Below are 12,496 nucleotides of genomic sequence, written 5' to 3' on the forward strand. Positions count from 1 at the left end.
AGAGGAAAGCTTACCTAAATCAGGAAAAGTAGGAATGTCTTCTGATGAGCTAGAGTTAGGTTCCATCGATGCAGGGTTGGATCTCTGTTCCAAGTCGGTAGATGAGTTGCCTGCCCAGGAGACAGAAATGGAAGCAGTTTGTGAGGGTGAGAACAAGAGTAGAGAGAGTCCAGTTCCAAGTGAAATTATGGATGCTGTAGGTGACCAGAGTGAACAAGTGAATGACACTGAGTTTGAGCATGGACTAATTCCCAGGCGTTCGCAAAGAGAGAGACAGCCTGCAAAAAGACTTGAGTATCCCCAATTGGGAAACCCGCTTACCGTGGTGATTCAATCTCTGTTGCAAGGTCTAAGTGCCGCATTCAGCACTTCTTTAGAGGCGAATGTGGCTTCTGCTGATACTGCGCCTGTAGTTTTAACTCAACCCCAAAAATTTGCAGATGCAGCGGGACGTGCATGAATTCAGGAGGGGAGGATGTAACCCAGGTTACTAAGAGCCCTGTTAATGTAAAATAGAAAAGGGAATAAAACACCATAAGACTTGTGAATATGTAAATCAGCACTTTACTTTAATAACATTGTGAAGTAGAAAATGTATAAATGAAAAAAAAAAGAGTTAGCCCAATAAATAAAACTATTTTAGAAACTTTTTTTATTCAAATAAGTGAAAATTGTTCCAATGAGGAGAGCGAAGAGTTAGCCCCGCCCTATGATCGGAGCTGTGCGAGGGAGTACGAGCGAGAACGCGCGATGCGAGAGAGAGAAACAACAGCTGCGACACGGTCCTGAAAAAGGAAAAAACAGAATTAGAACACATAAATCAGCAGTTGTGTTAAGAAAAAAATGTGAATTGAACATCAGTCGTTTAACACGATTGATGCTGACGCAAACTGTTATAGAGGAGAGAGAAACTCGCAGAGGTTGGAGTGTTGCCTGTCTGAAACCTTCATAATTAGAAAATTTGAATTCTCTTGGTGAGTAAAGTGATTAAATCCTCAATTATAGAGGTTGCTTTGTATAAATGTTCCGTAAAATGTGTTTTAACCATCAAATGCTGTTGTATTATGTGCAGTAGTGCACATAAGATGTATAAAAGCTAATCCTCTGTTTAAAACGGGAGGAATATTGGGTGAATGTGTTAAATAACTAATGTTCAGGTTTAAAAGTTACTTTAAGCAGTTTACAAGTGTTATTTTGATGGGTTTTTGTCGTGTATTCGGCCATGAGAGATGGCTGATTGTGACGCACATGTGATACGGGCAGATGAGGCCTAAGCGCGCCCATTTGAAAAATGCTCTTAGCATGTCTATGCAAATTTCAATGTGTTAATGTTAAATGAGCATGGAGTTAAATATGTTGAAAATGTTGTTATTCGCAGATTAACTGCTGTAATGATGTATATCTTGAACGGAATGTCTAATTGTATTTTTGGCCTTGTCTTTTGCAAGGTTGGGTTTTTTTTTTTTCTGTCCTTCTATCTATCTCCCCTCTATCTTCTATTTTTCCATCATCTTTTGAGTCGGGGTGCATGGTGCAGCATATTTTCTGGAACCAGACGATCGTCGAAGACGACTTTGAACTTGAACTGTCCCTGCATTGCACTAAAAAGAGCCTGCGAGCAGGAACTGGCGAGCCATGCCCATATAAGGATCGAGCTACGTGAATCAAGAGAGTGGTAGGATTGTACACACCTTCCCCTCGGTTTTTTTTCCTGACTGACCTGTGTTGCTCAGAACTCAATTGCGGAAGACGGATCTCGTGTAAGCAGCACTGAACTGGAGCTAAAGTTTGGTGAAACCCTAATCCACATTGTGACTGTTATCGTGAGCATTAAGGTTGATCCATTGTTTTTCTTTTTATTTTATTTATTTTTTTTTTCTTCTCTCTATTTTTACTCATATTCCACTGTCTAATTATTTGGTTTTATCTTTACTTTTTGTTGTTGTTTTTCTGAAGAACAAGAGTGAAAAGGGTATTTTAAAGAGTCATTTGGAAGAATTGTATTCACAGTCAAATTCAAAGTTATTATCTATATCAAATAAGCCAATTAGAACACAAATTAAATAAATAGGTGAAATATATATTCTATATTATTTTATATATCTATATTCTATATTAGCAGAATGAGAGTCATTTAACTTTATTAGGTTGAATCTAAATAGGTCAAAAAATAAATAAATAGACAAACAATTAATAAAATAGAAAAATAAATAAATAGAAATTTAAATATATAAGAGTTATAAGAAGAATACTTTTTATAACAGAATTTACTTATTTCATTCTTTTCATTTCTTTCCATTTTTGACTTTTTGTTGATTTTGATGATGTATTGAAACTCTGACTTACTATTATTATCATTATATATTTTTTACTTTTATTATTGCATTATTGCATTCCCTTTAATACACCTTACCTGTTTCTAATGCAGCCAGTGTTGTTGTCATTTCCTTCTACCCTTGTTGCTGACACAGTCTCTTGAGCGAATCTGATCTTCTGGTCGCTGGTCCAAAATTAGAAACAGTGTATTCCTTTTCCGCTCATTTCCGTTATTTACTGTTTGAGAGGGAGGGTCGCACTTGCGCCGCGACACGCGTTACACAAAGCTTCATCTGTCTGCAGGATTTTAAAAATCAAATATAAGACTTGTGAAGACCTTTTTTAAGACCTAAAATAATTAATTAAAAAATGAAAATTAATTCTGTATGAGCAGAGTAGGGCAATGTCTATGGTAATCTGTCAAACTGTAAAATCATGATTTAAAAGAAATTATTTTTAAGAAAAGGGATGTGTCAGAAGTATAAACTATTATATTAATTTAAAACTGGGTTATATGGGTGGATGTTCACAGTGGACTGAACAAAAACTGCAGACGGGCTTATTGAAAATGCAAATGTATTCTCTGTCAGCAGGAGGCACAGAAAGTCATAAATATAGTGATTTCCCTGGTAACAGCTAGACAAAAAAGCAGCGCTGCACTCATAAACAAAATGAAAATGCCATTGAAACTTTTTGAAGACAGTCAGTTCCCTTCAGAGATTCATTCACATAAATCACCAACGCTGCATCATTGCTTAAAATTGTAAGAATAAGAAAAGTGTTTAAAAATATAGCCTGTATTGTTGAAAATGTATGAGGAAAGTCCACTGATGAGTTACCAGTGAAAGCCCGGCCCAGTTTAACCCCTGCATTTAATTAAGTGATGAATGTAAAAATAAAATACTGCACAATCTTCACTGTATGCATTAAACATAAATTATTCTTATTAGTTAATGAAGTTATTTATTCAGTCAAGAGCAATGAGTGATTTTCTCTTTTTCATTTGTTGTTTGATTAACATTAATGACACTGTAAGATCAAATATTTTGACTCGTGATTTTACTGTTCAGGTTCACTTAAGTCATAACTGGCTGCATTTACATGACTACTCTCCAAGATGGGCATTTTAACATAACTTATTTATTTAAGTGTGTAGCAATAACACGCAAAACGAGAAACGAGAAATTTATTCAGCGTTGCATGCTGGCTGAGAAGCGCATTCTGTGAGAGCGCTTTGGGTGTGTGAGCACGAACCTGTCGGCTTTCTAGTACTGACAAGAATTAAAAACACCTGCGAATACTGAATGTCACTTTTGTGACAATGCATTGGGTCAGTGGCGGTTTCATCAACTGTCCCTGGAGTCGGTCGGACTTGGAAATCAAGTCCAAATCAAGTCTGAGTAAAACTGCATCCAAGTCCGTGACAAGTCCAAGTCCGCTAGAGTCCGAGTACCCCAACTCTAATTGTTACACATAATTTTCTGCACCAATCTTTTTCTCCTCCTTTCTCCTTCATGAGGAAACCATTAGGACCAAGGAAATTACACACTGTTTTCAGTTAAAAAATGTAGTTCTTGATGATGTGGAAAAGTTCAATTATCTTGAATCTACCATGACACACGATACTACCCTGGACAATGAGATTTCAATCAGGTTGGGGAAAGTGGCTTCTACTTTTGGGAGTTTGACAAATTGTGTGTGGCGGAATAAGCATCTACTGTATCTGTCTGCACCAAAGGTAGAGTGAATGAAGCATGTGTTCTGAGCATCCTGTTGAATGGGGCTGAATGCTGGACTACCTGATGTCTCAGGTTTATACTTGGTAAGACCTGGAGCGATAAAATCTCAAATGAATATCTGTTTAAAATGACAAAAAGTTAACCAATTTCCTCCCGCCTAAAATTAATTGATCTCAGATGGGCTGGTCATGTGACCAGATTGGCTCCCTCCCACATTCACACACAATTCTGTACAGTGTGCTCAAGAAGGGTGCTCGTACTGCTGGACGGCCCAAACTGAGGTATAAAGATGTACTGAAAAGAGATCTGATACATTTCAGCATACCAACCAACTCCTGGACACTGGCAGCAAAAAAACATGCTGAATGGAAGATTGATCTATACAGAGGAAAGGCTCAATACCATGCAAATAACATCCAACAGGTAAAAGAATGTCGCATGAAATCCAACTTACAAACATGATCTATGCTATCCAATAAATGTCTTTGGCTTATTTTCACCTGCATTGTCACTCGCAACAGAAGCACGCCATTGATTTATCTACTCATGTAAATATTATTCACATAAATGATTTACAAGACAGAATGTTTAGTGTTTTAGAGGAATTATTTTATTAATGTAAACTCTAGTACCAGGAGTCCATGATACGCCTCATGCTCATGAATCTCATGCCACCCATATTGCTGAAGCTCCTGTACTCTCCAGGCCTGAAGTACCACATCCTGCCTCTGTAGTGGGGCTGCTCATACATGAGCCAGTGGCCGTCCGTCACATGGCAGGACTGGCAGTGAGGCATGCGGTAACGTTCCATGATACTGTCACAGTCATCGGTCATTTCATACATCTGGCCCATGAAGTTCTCCCTCTCGTAGATCCTCATTCTGTAGGATCCCCTGTGCTGTAGTAAAAGAAAAGTCAGTTATGCATATATCAGTCATGAAGAATCATAATCGCATGTCATCATATATCTTCAGCAACTATCTAGGTCTGTCTCTCACAGATCATCTTTCTGAAAGGATCTATGATGCTTTTCACGTTGAAGGATTTAATCATTTTATTTGATGGTTGAAATAAATTTAATTTAAGACTATTGTAAATAAATAAATACGTCAACAGGTTTATGAAGCTCACCATAGGGATCATACGGCAGGACCTGATGCAGTTGTTCATTCCAAACATAGGCATGTAATCAGCATATTCTCCCCTCCTAAAGAAATACTGATTTCCCATGTAGTTGGGTTGATCGTACATCATCCAGCATCCACTGTGCACTCTGCAAGAGTGACAGCGGCTCATGTAGGAGGAGAAATCAGCACAGTCGCTCATACATTCATAAGAGCGACCCTGGAAGTTCCTGTCCTCATAAAAGGTGACCTGAAAATTCAAAATTTAACAAATCAAATAATTTAGGAGTTAAGCTGTGTGGAAATTGGTACTGGAGCAAGGTTTACCTTCATGGTTGCGCTGGCTGATTCTCAGTAGTTCCACAAAGGAGAAACTGAAGCTGATTCTGCTTGTTGGCTGACTGCTATCACCTGTGCTTTTATACTAGACCAAGACTAAAGACTACACAGCCTCTATTGTTACTCAATTCCTGATTGTGCAAGTTGGTTTAGAGGCCATTCTAGTTAAAGCTTTGTATTTAGTGTTTACATTGTTCGAACTATAGAATTTCTAAAGTGTATATTTGCTGAAATGAAAGACTGTATTGCTAAAAAACTAAATAATGAGCTTTCATTCTGAGAAAATGTTTTTTTTTTTCAAGATTTACAGATTCTGACTGTGTTGGTTTAATTTAGCTTTTTAGAATATGAAATACTAAACAAATTAGTTACTAAAGAGTTTTCATAGATTGTTTACAGATTGTTTGATGTTTAAGATTCAAACATTATGACTATTTGGATTTGATTGGCCGATTTGTTTTTTATTCGCGCTCAATTCAAAATGATGCTTATATGTGTTCCCTTATGATTTCACTCTCCATGTAAAATATTGGGAATGTAGAACACAATGAGGAGAACCACTCATATCCTTGTGAGGCCCTCTCTGTATTATACAGTTGTGTTTGTGCAGTCTAATTGTAGGGCCTGATTGCTTGATAACTCGTCTGATGCATATTATATAATTGGAAATCACTTACTTGATTTGGCAAGTTCTCATGTGAATTGTTGATTTAACGCAGTGTCTATGAGTGAGAGAACTGTATATTATATTTTTTTTTTTCTTGTCCCAGCATGTTCTCTAAAACCATTCTCAGAGACTACTGTGCCATTGTTAAATAATTCTTCATTCGTTATTGTGGTACAGTGGAAATAGGATGGTCTATTTATTATCATGGAATGCATTTGTTGTATTATAAGAGGATGGCCTATAATCTTACTGCAGTACAAAAGAACATAATTACTGTTAATTATTTTACAATTCTTAACCCTTTGTCACATAGAATTTGAAAATTCAAATCTGTATTTGCGTTGTTCACACACCGCTGGTGACCCAGAGAGAACAGTTGTGATTTATATGTATAGTACTAGTAGGCTATATTTAGATTTTTGATTGCAGAAGTTCAAAGAAGAAGTACTAAGGTAAAAAAAAAAAATTGTATTTAAGCACTAATGTCTATAAATTATGGAAATAGTGTGAAATGTATAACAAAAATTGTATTATATATCTACTGTATATATTCCACTCCTCTTAGAGACCTTCTGCAAATTTTCAAATACTTAAGCACTCTCAGATACAGAATTGTTTTTGTTGTTGTTGTTCTTGTAATGTGTTTTCATGCTGTCAGCATGAACACATTTTTGGCTGTTATTTATCTTCTTGTTCTAGCTTTGTTGGAGGGTTATTTTATATGCTATTTGTGCAGCAAGTATGTCATAAATACTCACAGCTCCCATATCGGCTTATGTATTGACAGTAGCAAGTTCCTGTACTGCTTTCAACAGCAGCAATAACCTACAAATGCAGTAACAGCACAACAGCATGTACACAATTCAACAGCAGCAGTTGGGCAGATTTTTTGCTGAAATCATTTGGTGAAAATGGTATGGAGATGTAATGCTGTCAAGACCTGCCTTGCACACCTTAGAACATTCGTCACCAATCAGATTCAAGCTTTACACCAGCCCCCACTGTAATTGGCAGTTTATTGGATATGAATCTATGTTTTGAAAATTGACCAATATTTTGGTAAGGCTTTTCATCTGCCTGCCTATAGATTAGCCACACCTGCATATGTCTATTTGCATACTTTACCATAGTCGGCTTAGTAAAAAATATGTATATAACAAAATAAGAAATATGTTTTTCTACTGTGGACTGGGCTTCAGGGCTAAACACTCATAATTTTACATTTTTTTTCTAAATAGTAATACAGAAAATAGCCTTCTACAGACATTTAATCAGGGGGTTAATTGGGATTTTTATGTGGGGGCGGGTGCACTGTGGTTTCAGGTTTTTGGTGAAATGGTGCATATGTGTATGCTAAGCCTACAAAATCTTATATCAATTGACAAACCAAAATATAACAAGTTGAGAGAGTCCCCTGCTATGAACAATTGCTGATCAAAATCATGGCTAGATGCTGGCAGTATGCAAAGCTTCATCTGTCTGCAGCAGAATTTTAAAAATCAAATATAGAGACTTGGAAACCTTTTTTTAAGACCTTTAATCTAGTTAAAAAATGAAAAATAATAATGTATGAGCAGAGTACCTGTCTATGGTAATATTTGCATGTATTTAAAATCAGATTTAAAAGAAATAGTTTTTAAGAAATAGGGATGTGTCAGAAAATAAGAACTATTATGTTAATTTAAAAACTGGGTTATATGGGTGGATGTTCACAGTGGACTGAACAAAAACTGCAGACGGGCTTATTTTTTTTCAAATTTATAATACCAGCAGGAGGCACAGAAAGTCATAAATATAGTGATTTCCCTGGTAAAAGCTGGACACAAAGCAGCTGCACTCATAAACAAAATGAAAATGCCATCAAAACTTTTCGACACTCGGTTCCCTTCAGAGATTCATTCACATAAATCACCCACGCTGCATCATTGCTTAAATTAGTAAGAATAAGAAAAGTGTTTAAAAATATAGCCTGTATTGTTGAAAATGTATGAGGAAAGTCCACTGATGAGTTACCAGTGAAAGCCCGGCCCAGTTTAACCCCTGCATTTAATTAAGTGATGAATGTAAAAATAAAATACTGCACAATCTTCACTGCGTGGATTAAAAATAAATTATTCTTATTAGTTAATGAAGTTAGTTATTCAGTCAAGAGCAATGAGTGATTTTCTCTTTTTCATTTGTTGTTTGATTAACATTAATGACACTGTAAGATCAAATATTTTGACTCGTGATTTTACTGTTCAGATTCACTTAAGTCATAACTGGCTGCATTTACATGACTACTCTCCAAGATGGGCATTTTAACATAACTTGTTATATATTTAAGTGTGTAGCAATAACACGCAAAACGAGAAATTAATTCAGCGTTGCATGCTGGCTGAGAAGCGCATTCTGTGAGAGAGCTTTGGGTGTGTGAGCACTAACCTGTCGGGTTTCTAGTACTGACAAGAATTAAAAACACCTGCTAATACTGAATGTCACTTTTGTGACAATGCATCAGGTCAGTGGCGGTTTCATCAACTATTCCGGGAGTCGGTCGGACTTAGAAATCGAGTCCAAATCAAGTCAGAGTAAAACTGCATCCAAGTCCGTGACCAGTCCAAGTACGCTAGAAGTTGAACTCAAGTCCGGACTCGAGTCCGAGTACACCAACTCTAATTGTTACACATAATTTTCTGCACCAATCTTTTTCTCCTCCATGAGGAAACCATTAGGACCAAGGTAATTAATTACACACTGTTTTCAGATAAAAAATTTACTTCTTGATGATGTGGAAAAGTTCACATATCTTGGATACCGTGACACACGATACTACCCTAGACGATGAGATTTCAATCAGGTTGGGGAAAGTGGCCTCTACTTTTGGGAGTTTGACAAATTGTGTGTGTCGGAATAAGCATTTACTGTATCTGTCTGCACCAAAAACTTATATCAAAAGAAGCATAAGTTCTGAGCATCCTGTTGAATGGCGCTCAATGCTGGACTACCTACTGGTATCAAGAGTCGGCTAAGTGCCTTTCACAATAGATATCTCAGGTTTATACTTGATAAGACCTGGAGGGATAAAATGTCAAATGAATATCTGTTTAAAGTGACAAAAAGTTAACCAATTTCCTCCCGCCTAAAATTCATTCATCTCAGATGGGCTGGTCATGTGATCAGATTGGCTCCCTCCCACATTCCACACACTATTCTGTACAGTGTGCTCAAGAAGGGTGTCCGTACTGCTGGACGGCCCAAATTGAGGTATAAAGATGTACTGAAAAGAGATCTGATACATTTCAGCATACCAACCAACTCCTGGACCCAGGCAGCAAAAAAACATGCTGAATGGAGGGTTGATCTATACAGAGGAAAGGCTCAAGACCATGCTAATAACCTCCAGAATCTAAAAGAATGTCACCTGAAATCCAACTTACAAACATGATCTATGCTATCCAATAAATGTCTGTGGCTTATTTTCGCCTGCATTGTCACTCGCAACAGAAGCACTCCATTGATTTATCTACTCATGTAAATATTATTCACATAAATGATTTACAAGGCAGAATGTTTAGTTTTTTAGAGGAGTTATTTTATTAATATAAACTCTAGTACCAGGAGTCCATGATACGCCTCATGCTCATGAATCTCATGCCACCCATATTGCTGAAGCTCCTGTACTCTCCAGGCCTGAAGTACCACATCCTGCCTCTGTAGTGGGGCTGCTCATACATGAGCCAGTGGCCGTCCATCACATGGCAGGACTGGCAGTGAGGCATGCGGTAACGGTCCATGATACTGTCACAGTCATCGGTCATTTCGTACATCTGGCCCATGAAGTTCTCCCTCTCGTAGATCCTCATTCTGTAGGATCCCCTGTGCTGTAGTAGAAGAAAAGTCATTTATGCATATATCAATCATAAAAAAATCATAATCGCATGTCACGATATATCTTCAGCAACTATCTAGGTCTGTCTCTCACAGATCATCATTCTAAAAGGATCTATGATGCTTTTCAAGTTGAAGGATTTAATCATTTTATTTAATGGTTGAACTAAATTAAATTTAGGACTATTGTAAATAAATAAATACGTCAACAGGTTTATGAAGCTCACCATAGGGATCATACGGCAGGACCTGATGCAGTTGCTCATTCCAAACATAGACATGTAATCAGCATATTCTCCCCTCCTAAAGAAATACTGATTTCCCATGTAGTTGGGTTGATCGTACATCATCCAGCACCCACTGTGCACTCTGCAAGAGTGACAGCGGCTCATGTAGGAGGAGAAATCGGCACAGTCGCTCATACAGTCATAAGAGCGACCCTGGAAGTTCCTGTCCTCATAAAAGGTGACCTGAAAATTCAAAATTAATATTTTAAATGATTTAACAAATAAAATAATTTAGGAGTTAAGCTGTGTGGAAATTGGTACTGGAGCAAGGTTTACCTTCATGGTTGCGCTGGCTGATTCTCAGTAGTTCCACAAAGGAGAAGCTGAAGCTGATTCTGCTTGTTGGCTGACTGCTGTCACCTGTGCTTTTATACTAGACCAAGACTAAAGACTACACAGCCTCTATTGTTACTCAATTCCTGATTGTGCAAGTTGGTTTAGAGGCCATTCTAGTTAAAGCTTTGTATTTAGTGTTTACATTGTTCGAACAATAGAATTTCTAAAGTGTATATTTGCTGAAATGAAAGACTGTTTTGCTAAAAAACTAAATAATGAGCTTTCATTCTGAGAAAAATGTTTTTTTTTTTTCAGATTTACAGATTCTGACTGTGTTGGTTTAATTTAGCTTTTTAGAATATGAAATACTAAAAAAATTAGTTACTAAACAGTTTTCATAGATTGTTTACAGATTGTTTGATGTTTAAGATTCAAACATTATGACTATTTGGATTTGGATTGATTTGGTTTTTTATTCGCGCTCAATTCAAAATGATGCTTATATGTGTTTCCTTATGATTTCACTCTCCATGTGAAATATTGGGAATGTAGAACACAATGAGGAGAACCACTCATATCCTTGTGAGGCCCTCTCTGTATTATACAGTTGTGTTTGTGCAGTCTAATTGTAGGGCCTGATTGCTTGATAACTCGTCTGATGCATATTATATAATTGGAAATCACTTACTTGATTTGGCAAGTTCTCATGTGAATTGTTGATTTAAACGCAGTGTCTATGAGTGAGAGAACTGTATATTCTTTTTTTTTTCTTGTCCCAGCAAGTTCTCTACAACCATTCTCAGAGACTACTGTGCCATTGTTAAATAATTCTTCATTCGTTATTGTGGTACAGTGGAAATAGGATGGTCTATTTATTATCATGGAATGCATTTGTTGTATTATAAGAGGATGGCCTATAATCTTACTGCAGTACAAAAGAACATAATTACTGTTAATTATTTTACAATTCTTAACCCTTTGTCACATAGAATTTGAAAATTCAAATCTGTATTTGCATTGTTCACACACCGCTGGTGACCCAGAGAGAGCAGTTGTGATTAATATGTATAGTACCAGTAGGCTTTATTTAGATTTGATTGCAGAAGTTCAAAGAAGAAGTACTAAGGTAAAAAAAAAAATTTGTATTTAAGCACTAATGTCTATAAATTATGGAAATAGTGTGAAATTTATAACAAAAACTGTATTATATAACTACTGTATATATTCCACTCCTCTTAGAGACTTTCTGCAAATTTTCAAATACTTAAGCACTCTCAGATACAGAATTGTTGTTGTTGTTGTTGTTCTTGTAATGTGTTTTCATGCTGTCAGCATGAACACATTTTGGCTGTTATTTATCTTCTTGTTCTAGCTTTGTTGGAGGGTTATTTTATATGCTATTTGTGAAAATGACATGACATACAGCCAAGTATGGTAACCCATACTCGGAATTGGTGCTCTGCATTTAACCCATCCAAAGTGCACACACACAGCCGTGAACAGACACACACCATGAACACATACCCGGAGCATTGGGCAGCCATTTATGCTGCAGCGCCCGGGGGTTCGGTGGGTGGAGAGAAAGCTGTACATTCACTCCCCCCACCGACAATTCCTGCCGGCCCAAGACTCGAACTCACAACCATTGGATTACGAGTCTGACTCTCTAACCATTAGGCCAAGACTTCCCCATTTGTAAAGGCAGCAGTATGTCTTAAATACTCCATATCGGGCTTATGTATTGACAGTAGCAAGTTCCTGTACTTGCTTTCAGCAGCACCAATAATCTACAAATACAATAATAGCCAACAGCAGTAGCAATTCAGCAGCAGCAGTTTAGCAGATTTTTTTTTAACTGAAATCATTTGGTGAAATGGT

At 37.0% G+C, this 12,496-nt stretch overlaps 3 protein-coding genes across 3 annotated transcripts in view; all 3 read right to left on the minus strand.

The window, feature by feature from the left end:
• The window catches only part of LOC109060438 (gamma-crystallin M2-like), a 101,387-nt gene that overhangs the window by 54,280 nt on the left and 34,611 nt on the right, over positions 1-12,496 (minus strand). The window lies entirely within an intron of this gene.
• Positions 4,643-5,597, minus strand: LOC122146108 (gamma-crystallin M2-like). Its single transcript, XM_042763579.1, has 3 exons — positions 5,507-5,597; positions 5,187-5,429; positions 4,643-4,953 (listed from the first exon to the last, which is right to left on the minus strand). Exons 1-3 carry the CDS (start codon positions 5,510-5,512, stop codon positions 4,681-4,683), a joined length of 522 nt encoding a protein of 173 aa, XP_042619513.1. The 5' UTR covers positions 5,513-5,597; the 3' UTR covers positions 4,643-4,680.
• On the minus strand, positions 9,738-10,712 carry LOC109049518 (gamma-crystallin M2). Its single transcript, XM_019067195.2, has 3 exons — positions 10,619-10,712; positions 10,283-10,525; positions 9,738-10,048 (listed from the first exon to the last, which is right to left on the minus strand). Exons 1-3 carry the CDS (start codon positions 10,622-10,624, stop codon positions 9,776-9,778), a joined length of 522 nt encoding a protein of 173 aa, XP_018922740.2. The 5' UTR covers positions 10,625-10,712; the 3' UTR covers positions 9,738-9,775.

This window comes from Cyprinus carpio, chromosome A9 (genome assembly GCF_018340385.1).
Source record: "Cyprinus carpio isolate SPL01 chromosome A9, ASM1834038v1, whole genome shotgun sequence".
NCBI classification, from domain to species: Eukaryota; Metazoa; Chordata; class Actinopteri; order Cypriniformes; family Cyprinidae; genus Cyprinus; species Cyprinus carpio.

Coding starts and splice junctions, on each gene's coding strand:
- LOC109049518 (XM_019067195.2), bottom strand. Junction 10,049..10,282: donor CCTGCCGTATGATCCCTATG/GTGAGCTTCATA, acceptor CTTCTACTACAG/CACAGGGGATCCTACAGAAT.
- LOC122146108 (XM_042763579.1), bottom strand. Junction 4,954..5,186: donor CCTGCCGTATGATCCCTATG/GTGAGCTTCATA, acceptor CTTTTACTACAG/CACAGGGGATCCTACAGAAT.